The sequence below is a fragment of the Dendrobates tinctorius genome, unplaced genomic scaffold (genome assembly GCF_039654945.1).
Source record: "Dendrobates tinctorius isolate UK_male_01 unplaced genomic scaffold, ASM3965494v1 ptg000116l, whole genome shotgun sequence".
Taxonomy (NCBI): domain Eukaryota; kingdom Metazoa; phylum Chordata; class Amphibia; order Anura; family Dendrobatidae; genus Dendrobates; species Dendrobates tinctorius.
Window position 1 is genome coordinate 7,075,321 of NW_027361784.1, and position 15,500 is coordinate 7,090,820.

General features: G+C 44.7%; 1 protein-coding gene across 3 annotated transcripts in view; it reads left to right on the top strand.

Moving 5' to 3' along the window:
• OXR1 (oxidation resistance 1) overlaps positions 1-15,500 on the top strand; it is a 559,470-nt gene that overhangs the window by 455,317 nt on the left and 88,653 nt on the right. For all 3 annotated transcript variants that reach the window (XM_073590175.1, XM_073590176.1, XM_073590177.1), the window contains one exon: positions 1,339-1,421. In XM_073590175.1, coding sequence (XP_073446276.1) covers positions 1,339-1,421 — 83 coding nt within the window. The remainder of the gene's footprint in view (positions 1-1,338; positions 1,422-15,500) is intronic.

A 15,500-nucleotide genomic window follows, 5' to 3' on the forward strand; every position in this document is an offset into this window, starting at 1 on the left:
TCTGAGTTCTGGTATGTCAGAAGTTGCCGTCACAAGACAGTATTGCGAGACCGGAGCGGCTCCGTGACGAGCTGAAGACGGGTGGTGAATGTCATATTGGGGGCAGTGAGCTTGAATTAGTAGTCACACTGCAGCTCTGAAAAAAAAAAAACTGCTGGTGGGGTGCTTTTAGAAGATTTTGCCTCCATAAAGAAAAAAAAAAACCTCAAGACAATAAAGAACAGTGTCATGACCTCCCTGCAAATGATGGATCAAGGCCTGTTTGCTTTAGACACTTTGTGACCTCGTAAGGAAGGTGAATGGCCGAGCGGAGTCCGGCAAGACCAAGCACCGACATATTGTTGGGAAATGATGATTATAGATGACGTAAACTTCAGGTGCATTTACACTGTAAGGTTATCGTCAGCGAGTGCTTGTTTCACGATTATCTCGCAGTGTAAACGGGCTGCCGATGCGTAAGCAAAAAGTTCATAAAAACAGGACTTGTGCCGCCGAGAATGCTCTTAAAAACGGCACTCTTGCTGCCGAGAACGCTTATAAAAACAGGACTTGTGCTGCTGAGAACGCTCTTAAAAACGACATTCGTGCTGGCGAGAACGCTTATGAAAACAGGACTTGTGCCTCCGAGAACGCTCTTAAAAACGGCACTCTTGCTGCCGAGGACTTGTGCTGCTGAGAACAATCTCTCGCGGTCTGCCTCTGTAAGCAGGCTTTTCAAAACAACAGTCGTTCTTTTCGTTTAAATGAACCCTTAGACTAAAAAAATAAAAATCTGACTTTATCCAACCAGAATCGCCATGATAAAGCTGGCACACTTTGCTTAGCCTACAAGTCCATGATAATACAATCTCACTTTTAATACTTTTGCTTCGTGTTTCTGGAAGATAATGGGGGATTTCGGTAGTGATGCTTTAGTGAATGACTTGAGTACGGATGGCTCCTGGCTTCTTTCCTTCCCTTACTCCTGGTGGTTAGTGACAGAGTAATCCTTGTGGCCCGGATCCGTCCGCTGATCGCACGCTTGCTCCGGGTCATATAAAGTGTGTGTGTTTTTCTTGCCTCCGCGTTCTCACATAATGGCCATTTTCACTGCTTGATAATAGGATGCACGGCCGGAGCTGATGTATCGTACTTGTCACACTACTTTATATTGGTTAGCAAAGGAAAAAAAAAAACCGCAGGCAGCTGGATTTCTGAAAGACTGACTCTCCAGTTACAGCGAGCGAGCCGTATAAGTGGTGAAATAGATGTCTGCCCGCCGCGCGCTACTCACCAGCCTGTGACAATCCTGACGGAGGAGCATGAATCTAACACGTAGCTCCCCTCTCTATCCTGCAGATACCGGGCAGAAAAAGACCCTGGAGAAGAAAGATGGGCGGCGGATGTCCTTCCAAAGACCAAAGGGAACCATGGAGTACACGGTAAGCTTTGTTCTGTGCACTTTAATGTATTCACCCCCCACCAACCTCCTCCTTCCTCTGTGGAGTGTGCCAGTTACTGACTGGTCTGTTACTGGTAATTTTTTGTTATTTTTTTGTGTTGTGCCCAGTTTGCATTATTTGTGCCTTAGCTGATTTAGCAGCCATGAATTATGGATCGGAGGGAAATGATGGAAATCTACCTTGACCTTGCCAGGGATAGATGGATAACCTTGCATCCTTCCTCCAGGTCACTTGTCATTGATCTGACGCGTTTTAAAGATTTTTAGCTCCTTTTTCTCCGTAGCTTTGGAAAATGGAGCCTTTCTGACTGGTGTGTTCTTGAAATGACCCTCAAAACCCTGCTGCAGTCACAGCTTCTTATCCTGTTACTATGGGAAACCGAATCTGAAACCGTGCCGCTTCCAGAAATCCCAGTCTGTTCCATCAGTCGCTGCCTCACTGGAGGGGAAATGGGCGATTTTTTTATTTATTTATTTTTTTCCCCACAATATTTTTTTTTTTTTTTTTTTTATTTACTCTCTCGTGTATTATTTCTTCTTGTTTTGATTGTACATGTGTCCAGGCTCTGTCACATCTCTAGGATGTGGATCGTCTGTATCGTGTATTTTCCTAGAATTCACAAGATTCGCTCTGTCCTACTGGAGTTAACAAGATCATTTTTTTGGCTTTTAATAATTAAACTGAATGGACAGGTGCAGTAGATGGACATGGAAGGCTTTTTTATTTTTCTCTCCTTTTAAAAAAATTAAAAAAAAAAAAAATGCCCGTGTCATTACAGCAATGATATCACTGTATACCGAGGTGTGCTTTATAGAAGGGTAGAATTTGATATGGAGAAAGTTTTTATAGTCCCATTAGTTTACCTTTTTTAATGGGGTTGTCTCACCTCGGCCGCTGTAATGCATGCAGGTCTCAGAAGGCAAATGTACTTATTATGAAATGTATGTATTTTAATTCCATGTATTTTTAGGCTAAAAAATTACGTTTTCATAAAAGATTTTGCAGTGTGTGAATGATTAGCCTGTGTGGCATTCTGTTGCAGAACGAGTTAACTGAGAAACAATCAGTGAGCTGTTTTGATAATAAGTTTGTAATAGACTGCAAGACGGAGGCCATAGAATGGGGAACGGTACAAGATCTTGATTGATAGAATATATATATATATATATATATATATATATATATATATACACACACTCTCACTGGCCACTTTATTAGGTACACCTGTCCAACTGTGTGTTAAGACTTAATTTCTAATCAGCCAATCACATGGCGGCAACTCAGTGCATTTAGGCATGTAGACATGGTCAAGACAATCTCCTGCAGTTCAAACCGAGCATCAGTATGGGGAAGAAAGGTGATTTGAGTGCCTTTGAACGTGGCAAGATTGTTGGTGCCAGAAGGGCTGGTCTGAGAATTTCAGAAACTGCTGATCTACTGGGATTTTCACGCACAACCATCTCTAGGGTTTACAGAGAATGGTCCGAAAAAGAAAAAAAATCCAGTGAGCGGCAGTTCTGTGGCCGGAAATGCCTTGTTGATGCCAGAGGTCAGAGGAGAATGGGCATACTGGTTCGAGCTGATAGAAAGGCAACAGTGACTCAAATTGCCACCCGTTACAACCAAGGTAGGCAGAAGAGCATCTCTGAACGCACAGTGCGTCGAACTTTGAGGCAGATGGGCTACAGCAGCAGAAGACCACACTGGGTACCACTCCTCTCAGCTAAGAACAGGAAACTGAGGCTACAATTTGCACAAGCTCATCGAAATTGGACAGTAGAAGATTGGAAAAACGTTGCCTGGTCTGATGAGTCTCGATTTCTGCTGCGACATTCGGATGGTAGGGTCAGAATTTGGCGTAAACAACATGAAAGCATGGATCCATCCTGCCTTGTATCAACGGTTCAGGCTGGTGGTGGTGGTGTCATGGTGTGGGGAATTTTTTCTTGGCACTCTTTGGGCCCCTTGGTACCAATTGAGCATCGTTGCAACGCCACAGCCTACCTGAGTATTGTTGCTGACCATGTCCATCCCTTTATGACCACAATGTACCCAACATCTGATGGCTACTTTCAGCAGGATAATGCGCCATGTCATAAAGCTCGAATCATCTCAGATTGGTTTCTTGAACATGACAATGAGTTCACTGTACTCAAATGGCCTCCTCAGTCACCAGATCTCAATCCAATAGAGCATCTTTGGGATGTGGTGGAACGGGAGATTCGCATCAGGGATGTGCAGCCGACAAATCTGCGCCAACTGTGTGATGCCATCATGTCAATATGGTCCAAAATCTCTGAGGAATGCTTCCAGCACCTTGTTGAATCTCTGCCACGAAGAATTGAGGCAGTTCTGAAGGCAAAAGGGGGTCCAACCCCTTACTAGCATGGTGTACCTAATAAAGTGGCCAGTAAGTGTATATATTCAACAGTGCCTTGCGAAAGTATTCTGCCCCCCCTGGAACTTTCCAACCTTATGCCACATATCATGCTTCAAACATAAAGATCCCAAAGGTTTGTTTTTGGTGAAGAATCAACAACAAGTGGAACACAATTGTGAAGTTGAACGAAATGTATTGGTTATTTTAAATTTTTGTGGAAATTCCAAACCTGAAAAGTGGGGCGTGCAATATTATTCAGCCCCTTTACTTTCAGTGCAGCAAACTCACTCCAGAAGTTCATTGCGGATCTCTGAATGATCCAATGTTGTCCTAAATGACTAGTGATGATAAATATAATCCACCTGTGTGTAATCAAGTCAAGGGTTCTGTTTGAAGCACAGAGAGCAACATGAAGACCAAGGAACACAACAGGCAGGTCCGTGATACTGTTGTGGAGAAGTTTAAAGCCGGATTTGGATACAAAATGATTTCTAAAACTTTAAACATCCCAAGGAGCACTGTGCAAGCGATCCTATTGAAATGGAAGGAGTATCATACCACTGCAAATCTACCAAGACCCGGCCGTCCCTCTAAACCAGTGGTTCCCAAACTCCAGTCCTCGTGGAACCCAACAGGTCATGTTTTCAGGATTTCCATATTGTTACACGTGATAGAATTCCTGATGCCTTGATGATACTTCCATCACCTGTGAAATATTAAGGAAATCCTGAAAACATGACATGTTGGGGTGCACGAGGACTGGAGTTTTGGAAACACTGCTCAGAAGGTGCTCTGGTCAGATGGAACCAAAATCGAACTTTTTGGCAACAATGCCAGACGATATGTTTGGCGTAAAGTCAACACAGCTCATCACCCTGAACACACCATCCCCACTGTCAAACATGGTGGTGGCAGCATCATGGTTTGGACCTGCTTTTCTTCAGCAGGGACAGGGAAGATGGTTAAAATTGATGGGAAGATGGATGGAGCCAAATACAGGACCATTCTTGAAGAAAACCTGTTGGAATCTGCAAAAGACCTAAGACTGGGACGGAGATTTGTCTTCAACAAGACAATGATCCCAAACATAAAGCAAAATCTACAATGGAATGGTTCACAAATAAACGTATCCAGGTGTTAGAATGGCCAAGTCAAAGTCCAGACCCGAATCCAATCGAGAATCTGTGGAAAGAGCTGAAAACTGCTGTTCACAAACGATCTCCATTTAACCTCACTGAGCTTGAGCTGTTTGCCAAGGAAGAATGGGCAAGAATTTCAGTCTCTCGATGTACAAAACTGATAGAGATATACCCCAAGAGACTTGAAGCTGTAATCGCAGCAAAAGGTGGCGCAATAAAGTATTAAGTTAAAGGGGCCGAATAATATTAAACGCCCCACTTTTCAGTTTGTGAATTTTCAACAAAAATTTAAAATAACCCATAAATTTCATACATCTTTACAATTGTGCCCCACTTGTAGTTGATTCTTCACCAAAATTTTACATTTGGTATCTTTATGCTTGAAGCATTATATGTGTGAAATGGTTGAAAAGTTCCAGGGGGCTGAATACTTTCAGAAGGCACTGTGTGTGTGTGTGTGTGTGTGTGTGTGTGTGTGTGTATTCACTATATTTCATTCAAGATTTTGTACCATTCCCCATTCTTTGACCTCCATCTTGCAGTGTATTCCTGCATTTTTATTGGTATATGGTCTCCCATCCTGGTATGCATGGCACCCCTTCATCCCAATCCTGTTATGCATGGCCCCCTCCTTATCCCTATTCTGGTATGTATGGTCCCAGCACCCCATTCCTCATCCTGGTATGCATGGTCCCCCCTCATCCCTATAGTAGGATGTATGGTACCCCCCTCCCAATCCTGGCATACATGGCACCCCTTACCTCCCAATTCTGGTATGCATGGTCCCCTCATCCCCAATCTTGGTATGCATGGTCCCCTCATCCCCAATCCTGGTATGCATGGTCCCCTCATCCCCAATCCTGGTATGCATGGTCCCCTCATCCCCAATCCTGGTATGCATGGCACCCCCTCACCCCCCTATCCTGGTATACATGGCACCCCCTCACCCCCCCCTATCCTGGTATACATGGCACCCCCTCACCCCCAATCCTAGTATGCATGGTCCTCTCACCCCCCCCTATCCTGGTATGCTTGGCACCCCCTCACCCCCCTATCCTGGTATACATGGCACCCCTCTCACCCCCCCTATCCAGGTATGCATGGTCCTCTCACCCCCTTATCCTGGTATGCATGGTCCCCTAACCCCCCCCTCCCCCCAATCCTGATATGTATGGTCCTCCTCACCCCTATTAAACTGCACACGTACAAAAAAAACATTTATACTCGCCGGGGGAGGTGCGCCGGAGTACGCGCATGCCCATACCGCGCTGTCCGGCACCATATTGCTGAAGGCACACTGCAAATGTGTCTTCAGTAAAATGGCGCCGGACAGCGCTATGCGCATGCGTGATTCTGACACCGCACTCCTGCCCGGTTTCTGGCGAGAAGAGAAGCGCCACGGCAACGCTCCTCCCGGTCAGGTAAGTATGGCGCCAGAGATGACGGTATGGCAATCTCCAGCACCATACACACTCCTCTTAGGCCGGTTTCACATTCGCGCTTTTGAGCGCAGCGACGGCCTGCGCACGGCCGCCGCTAAGCCCCGCCCCCTGCCCCGCCTCCACCGGTATCTCCGCCTCCGGGCGCATGACATTGCATGCGTCGTGCGTCCCCTATCTTCATCACAGAGGGCGCAGGCCGTGCGCAGTCTGCGCACAGTCTGCGTTTGGCGGCGCATGCGTCCTTTTGACGGTGCGCCGAGCAGCGCCAAACGCAACCTGTTGCATTTTGGTTGTGCTCGGCGCACCGTCAAAAGGACGCATGCGCCGCCAAACGCAGACTGCGCACGGCCTGTGCCCTCTGTGATGAAGATAGGGGACACACGACGCATGCAACGTCATGCGCCCGGAGGCGGAGATACCGGTGGAGGCGGGGCAGGGGGCGGGGCTTAGCGGCGGCCGTGCGCAGGCCGTCGCTGCGCCCAAAAGCGCGAATGTGAAACCGGCCTTACCTGTAACCGCTGGATGCCGCCTTCTGTCTGGAGCCAGACTGCGCAGGCTTGTCAAGGTTGCTTGATAAAGACGGGTCACCGTTGAAACGTCGCCACGTGAGGATCAGTAAAGTATCCACTTTTTTCACAATTAGTTTGGAGTGCTGCCTATTTTTTCTTGATTTTTATTAATTTGGTTGTTTGGACACTGCTGAATAGGTTTTGCACCAATTTTATAATTTTGGTAGTGCTGGCCTTTTTTTGATTTATATAGATATATAGTAATATATAATAATGAGCAGCATTAAATATGCTGACACCCCCTTATATAGAGTATGAGCCCCCACACTTTCTCACACAGAAAACAAACACATCCTCTCCTCACTCCCGTCCCCTCCTGTGCTGCGGTCTCTGCCGTGTGCACTGACGCTCCACACACCGGATGGGATGTACGGACGTCGCACACGCTGAATGGTTGAAGCATGAGCTGGCGGCTCCCTCCTCCTCCATTATATTCACTTCTACCTCCATGCTGAGGAAGTGGATAGAAGTGAATTCGGGATGCCGGGCGGCTGCATGGTGGGCCACTGTCAGCCCTTCAGCTTTCTCAGTCCGTGGGCTGAACTGGAACAACTAGCTCGCCCACGGGCTGCACTTTGCCCAGTTCTGGGCTAGTCTGGTCTGTTCTAGTCTGTTCTTTACCTCATGTGTGCAGAGGTCAGTCTTGCCACTTCTGTGCATTTGTTCCATGCTTAACACTAAGGTTATGTGCACACGTTACGGATTTGTTGCGGGTCCGCAGCGTTTTTTTTTTTTTCTGCACGGAATTGCACAAAATCCGCAAATGATTGCTCAAGCAAGGTTAATCAGTGGGAATCCAGAATTGGTGCGCACATGCTGCGGAAAATTCCGTCCTGATTTGCAGCATGTCAATTCTTTGTGCGGATCTGCAGCGTTTTTCCCCCATTGACGTCCATTGAGGCATTCAAATCCGCAGGTGTGAAAATATTTGTGGATTTGCTGCGGATTTGGCAGAAAAAAGCAGTGGATTTTTATAACACAAATATATCAGAAGGAGGAAGCGTGTGTGGGCGGAGAATCAGAAATGGAGCCAGTCTTGATTGAAACACATCAATAGTGGAGGTAGGACTTGACAAAGGCAACTTTTTTTTTTTTTTTCACAGTAGTACATCTTTATTGAGCTAACCAATCCGCACACAAAGCCACCTCCAAATCCGCATCAAATCCACACAGAATTTCCAACTGCATTTTCTGTCAAGACATGCAGAATCCGCATAGAAATTTCCGTAGGCAAATCCGCAACATGCGCACATAGCCTTAAGTGTCAAGTCATTGGCCATAACATCTGCTTGGGGGAGCTTGATGATGCTACTAATGATGATAAAATATTGAAAACGTGTACACTGCCTTCATTGTCCCGATACACATATAGTATAAATGAAGAAAATTTGCAGTAAATGAAAATTTCCTACAGGTTTTCTTTTTTTTTGTTTGTATGGAGTGGGAAGTCAAGCATGCGAGACCCTTTTTCCATTTATTTTGTTTACGGGACTGCAGAAGATCGCTGATCAGTCCCATGAATGGAGCGGAGGTATACATGTCTGACCTCTGTGCCAGTCAGATGGGGTGCTGTGGATTGCTGGTGTCCCTATACTCGCACCTCCTGTTATTAATAGGTTAGGTAAGCGAGAATTTAATAACTTGGGGGCAGGGTGGGAAAGGAGGGGATGCTTTAATGTATTTGCAACAGAGTGGTGCAGGTTCGGGAGCGTAGCACACACCACAGACGGCAGCTGACGTCTGTGTTACACAGCTGGCACTGCCTGTAAAAGCGGCAATTGTAGACTAGCTCCTAATGTGTCCCTTTTATTCCCTTAAATGCTATCTCTGGTAATGGCATGTAAGGTGGATGGTCCTGGGGGTGTTCCATTCCAGAGGCCTAGCAGCTCCCTTCGACATGATCACGAGCTGCCAATACTTTGCCAAGGGCCTGATGAAGTGGCTTTATAGGAGACTAGCTGAAGAGCCCGGCGCTGCCCGGGCATAGTAACTAACTGTGGTTAGTTATAGCAAACTATAATTATCCTCCATCCCATAGTCTCGTGCCCATATACCCATCATACATATCCTCCATCCCATAGTCCAGTGCCCATATACCCATCATACATATCCTCCATCCCATAGGCCCGTGCCCATATACCCATCATACATATCCACGATCCCATAGGCCCGTGCCCATATACCCATCACACATCCTCCATCCCATAGTCCCGAGCCCATATACCCATCATACATATCCGCCATCCCATAGTCCAGTGCTCATATACCCATCATACATATCCTCCATCCCATAGTCCCGAGCCCATATACCCATCATACATATCCGCCATCCCATAGTCCAGTGCCCATATACCCGTCATACATATCCTCCATCCCATAGTCCCGAGCCCATATACCCATCATACATATCCGCCATCCCATAGTCCCATGCCCATATACCCGTCATACATATCCTCCATCCCATGGTCAACCATTATGACATCATAATGAGGGGCGGGGCTTGATACACACACACACTTTTTCCCCATTATGTAGATAGGGGCAAAATTGTTTGGTGAATTGGAACGCGTGGGGTTAAAATTTCGCCTCACAACATAGCCTAGGACACTCTCGGGGTCCAGACGTGTGACTGTGCCAAATTTTGTGGCTGTAGCTGCGACAGTGTGGATGCCAATCACGGACACACACACACACACACTTGAGCTTTATATATTAAATCGCAAATTGACGTTGCAAAAATGTGGAATACAACTGCTTAAAGAAAATAAGCCCCCCCCCCCCCCCAAAAAAAAAAAAAAAAAAAAAAAAAGTCGGCTTGCCTACAAAAATAACACTTTGTTGCACTCAATCGAACAAGAAATTAGCAGTGACGAGTCTTGGATAGTGTTGACACATTTGTATTTTTACTGTAATCATACATACTTAGAGGATCATATTGTCATTTTTACCAATGGATTGGTTGTAGATATTCCCTTTTTATTCATGTTTCCCTAGATGCTTTATAATCCATAGTTTACAGTAATTTTGCATCGCCCTGTTCCCATTGACACTGAATTGAACCTTTTTTTTTAGTTCCATGCCTCTATTCCCTGAAGAGGATATTTGCGTGATTCCCATAAGTGTGTTGCACGGCCTGTAAGGGGGAAGTCAGAAGGCCATGTTACACTCATCCCAATGCTCAGACTGGCTGGCGGCTCTCCTGACCTGAGCGTGACAGCTGCATAGGAATATATGTTGTCACACACAGATTAGGGGAGCTGTCTGACTACACCCTGAGGCTGTGTTCACACACAGCGTTTTTTTAGCGGTTTTGCCAATAAAACCGCTAAAAATAAGCTTCCCATTTCTATGCATTTTGCACTTTTTGTGCATATTGATGTGTTTTTTACTGCGAAAAAAAACGCATCGCGGTAAAAAAACGCAGCATGCTCATTAATTTCGCGGATTTTTCCGCGTTTCTGGCTAGTTCTATGCGTTTTGAAAACGCGCTGGAAAAAAAAGCATCAAAACCGCATTGAAAATGCGCGGAAAACGCACAGACAAAAAAGGTGCGGTTTCTGGGAAGGGAGTCAGGTTTTTGAGCAGAAATTTTCTGCTACGTGTGCACTTGGCCTAAGTCTCCATATGCCGACTTGCTGCTCTCCACAAGGAGGATCTTTATCCTTAGACCCCCTCTCAGTGGCTTCTCACCCAGCCAGATCAGATCTCCTCCTTTGCACTGATGATGGAGAAAACGCTCTGAAACATTTGTCTAAATTCAGTTTCTGGTTTGGCTTCTTATCCTAAATCAGGTAACAAGGTTAAAATGTCAATATTAACTTTTAGGCTTGCTACATCCAATAAGTGGCACTAAAGTTCCTGTCGTCTTCCTCCCTGTAAAAGCCTTTTGTACACTTGGGTTCCCAGAGGAGGATTGCACGACCTGTAAGTCTCTAAGCTGATTTTGCACAAGGAGAACCTTTACCCCTTAAGGCCCCTTTACATTTAGCGATGCACCAGCGATCCGACCAGCGATCCGACCCGGTCAGGATCGCTGGTGCATCGCTAAATGATCGCTAGTGAGCTGTCACACAGGCAGATCTCACAGCGATGCAGCAGCGATACAGCGGACGATACTTACCTTTCACACACAGCGATCCTGACGTCCTCCCGTCCGCCTCCATGCGTCGCTTGTCGTCACAGCAGGAAGCGCCCGACGACAAATGGAGCCGGACATTCTCGCGCGATCAGCGATGGACAGCGGGGGAGTTGGTCGGAGGTAAGTATCACACATAGTGATATCGCTGCTGCGTCACAAAATCGGTGACGTTACAGCGATATCGCTATGTGTAAAACCCCCTTTATTTCACTTCAGCAGTTAGTTATCCCCTTTTAGCTTACACAATGATCGGGTCGTAGTTGCACGAACTTCCATCATTAGATAATTCTCCTTTTTATTTCTGTTGTGTGCTCCTGATAAAAATTCTCCTTTCAAGTCTCGGTGCCCAGGAGGAACCAGTTAGGTGACTGGTGTTGGCACAACAAACCTCCTTCACTGGTCACATGCGTCACAGTCTGTGATCTTGTTCTCGGGGACGTATGACCTTGTGCACTGAATTTGGTTTTGAACATCAAAATGATCCAGTTTGCTAAAACAGCAGTGACCTGGCTTATTGAGACATGTAAGATGGCGACCTACTCCTACCTCGTACTCTCTTGACTCATTGCCAGATTAAAAGAACCAGTAGACTGCATAGAAACCACAACATTAAAACCGCTGAGGTTGCAATGTCACCTGCGCGGGGTGCAATGCAATGGCCACGACGTGCATGGACAGTTCTTAAAAGTTGAGTTTTAAGTGGCAACAGTGACTTTCTTTGCTCCTCTCTCCTGTACTCGCACAGGGAAGAGTGTGTGAGCAAGAAAGGGAGGAGAGCGGAGAAGGTAACAGTGTACGATTTTGGCAAGACTGCAGTTCACATCCGCTGCTAGGACAGGATGAACTAGGCAGACGAGCCGGCATGGTGTCAAAATATGAAGACGGTAAATGACAACGATTCAGAGCTCTACAGGGGCTGATCAATAATATAACAAAGCCAAAAAGTTATTCTAAGCTTTGGACCAAGTATTATAATTTGTGCTTGCTTTTAAATCCATTATATGGTTCCAATAATATGGGCAGATTTATTTAGTTCTAATGTTTATTTATCAAAGGGGTGTGGCTCACTGAGAAAATGCAAAACAGCCTAAGGACACAAAGCGCAAAGCGCAGGCATGAGGAAGTCTGCAGCAGTGCCTGTGACAGATCGCTGATCTATCACAGTGATCTGTGATGTGACAGATCAGCGATCTGTCACAGGACAGTGATGTCCCACCTGGGACAATGTAATAAAGTTAAAAAAAAAAAAAATAATTTAAAAAAAAAATCGCTAAATAAATTCGTAAAAAAAAAAAAAAATTCCCCAATAAATTCATTTTTTGAAAATAAAAAAAAAACAATAAAAGTACACATATTTGGTATCGCCGCGTCCGTAACGACCCGCCCTATAAAACTGTCCCATTTGTTAACCCCTTTAGCGAACCCCTTAAAAAATAAAAATAAAAAACATAGCAAAAAATAATGATTTATTATCATACCACCGAACAAAAAGTGCAATAATGCGCGATCAAAAAGACGCATATAAATATCCATGGTACCCCTGAAAACGTCAGCTTGTCCCGCTAAAAACAAGCCGCCATACAGCATCATCCGCAAAAAAATAAAAAAGTTATAGCTCGCAGAATAGAGCGATGCAAAAATAATTTTTTTTATATAAAATAGTTTTCGTTGCATAAAAGCGCCAAAACATAAAAAAAGACATAAATGAGGTATCGCAGTAACCGTACTGACCCGAAGAATAAAACCGCTTTATCAATTTTACTGCACGCGGAACGGTGTAAACGCACCACCCCCCAAAAGAAATTCATGAAACGCTGGTTTTTGTTCATTCTGCGTCCCAAAAATCGGAATAAAAAGCGATCAAAAAATGTCACGTGCCCGAAAATGGTACCAATAAAAACGTCAACTCGTCCTCCAAAGAATAAGACCTCACATGACTCAGTGGGTCAAAATACGGAAAAATTATAGCTCTCAATATGTGGTGATGCAAAAACTATTTTTACAACAAAAAGCGTCTTTTAGCGTGTGACAGCTGCCAAACATAAAAACCGCCATAAATAGTAAATCAAACCCCCCGTTATCACCCCCTTAGTTAGGGAAAAATAATAAAATAAAAAAAATGTATTTATTTCCATTTTCCCATTAGGGTTAGGGCTAGGGTTAGGGCTGAGATTAGGGTTAGGGGTGTGTTGGGGTTAGGGTTGGAGTTAGAATTGGGGGTTTCCACTGTTTGGGCACATCAGGGGCTCTCCAAACGCAACATGGCGTCTGATCTCAATTCCAGCCAATTCTGCGTTGAAAAAGTCAAATGGTGCTCCTTCCCTTCCAAGCTCTGCCATGCGCCCATACAGTGTTTTACCCCCACATATGGGGTATCAGCCTACTCAGGACAAATTGCAAAACAACTTTTGGGGTCCAATTTCTCCTGTTACCCTTAGGAAAATAAAAAATTGGGGGAAAAAATATCATTTTTGTGGAAAAAAATGATATTCTTATTTTCACGCCCAGGCGTTATAAACTTCTGTGAAGCACTTGGGGGTTCAAAGTGCTCACCACACATCTAGATAAATTCTGTGGGGGGTCTAGTTTCCAAAATGGGGGCACTTGTTGGGAGTTTCAATAGTTTAGGTACATTAGGGGCTCTCCAAAGGCAACATGACACCTGCATACCATTCCGTCAAAGTCTGCATTCCAAAACATCACTACTTCCCTTCCGAGCCCCGACGTGTGCCCATACAGTAGTTTTCTCCCACATATGGGGTGTCAGCGTACTCAGGACAAATTGGACAACAACTTTTGGGGTCCATTTTCTCCTGGTACCCTTGGGAAAATAAAAAAAAAAAAGTGGTGACTAAAAGATCATGTTTGTGGAAAAAATACGATTTTTTTTTTTTTTTTTTTTTTTTTTTTAATTTTCACGCCCGGGCGTTATAAACTTCTGTGAAGCACTGGGGGGTTCAAAATGCTCACCACACATCTAAATAAGTTCCTTGGGGGGGCTTAGTTTCCAAAATGGTGTCATTTGTGGGGGGTTTCCACTGTTTTGGTACATCAGGGGTTTTCCAATCGCGACATGGTGTCCGATCAATTCCAGCCAAAAACGTCAAATGGCGCTGCTTCCCTTCCGAGCTCTGCCATGCGCCCAAATAGTGGTTTACCCCCACATGTGGGGTATCAGCGTACTCCGGACAAATTGCACAATAACTTTTAGGGTCCTGTTACCCTTGGAAAAATAAAAATTGGGTGTGAAAAGATCATTTTTGTGGAAAAAATATGATTTTTTAATTGTACCGCTGTACGTTATAAACTTCTGTGAAGCCCTTGTGGGTTCAAAGTTCTCACCACATATCTAGATAAGTTCCTTGGGGGTCTAGTTTCCAAAATGGGGTCACTTGTTGGGGGTTTCCACTGTTTAGGTACATCAGGGGCTCTCCAAACGCGACATGGCGTCCGATCTGAATTCCAGCCAATTTTGCATTGAAAAAGTCAAACGGCGCTCCTTCCCTTCTGAGCTCTGCCATGCACCGAAACAGTGGTTCCCCCCCACATATTAGGTATCAGCGTACTCAGGACAAACTGCACAATAACTTTTGCAGTCCAATTTCTCCTTTACACTTGGTAAAATAAAAAAAATGAACCTGAAGTATTTTTTTGTGAAAAAAAAAAAAAAAGTTAAATGTTCATTTTTTTTTAAATATTGAAAAAATTTCTGTGACGCACCTAAAGGGTTAATAAACTTCTTGAATGTGGTTTTGAGCACCTTAAGGGGTGCAGTTTTTAGAATGGTGTCACTTTTGGGTATTTTCTCTCATATAGACCCCTCAAAGTGGCTTCAAATGTGATGTGGTCCTAAAAATAAAATGGTGTTGTAAAAATGAGAAATCGCTGGTCAACTTTTAACCCTTATAACTTCCGAACAAAAAAAAATTTTGGTTCCAAAATTGTGCTGATGTAAAGTAAACATGTGGGAAAAGTTATTTATTAAGTTTTTTGTGTGCCGTATCTCTGTGATTTAAGGGCATAAACATTCAAAGTTGGAAAATTGCAAAATTTTCGCCAAATTTCCGTTTTTTTTCACAAACGCAAGTTATATGAATGAAATTTTACCACTAACATGAAGGACAATATGTCACGAGAAAACAATGTCAGAATCACCGGGATCCATGGAAGCGTTCCAGAGTTATTACCTCATAAAGGGACAGTGGTCAGAATTGTAAAAATTGGCCCAGTCATGAACATGCAAACCACTCGGGGCTTAAGGGGGTTAGTAAATGGCCCTCGTCATCGGTAAGGATCCCCTACTTTGAGGTGGGCTCCAGCTGTGAGCCCACCTCAAAGCCGCGACATGTCAGCTGTTAAAAACAGCTGACATGTGCCCGCAATAGGCGCA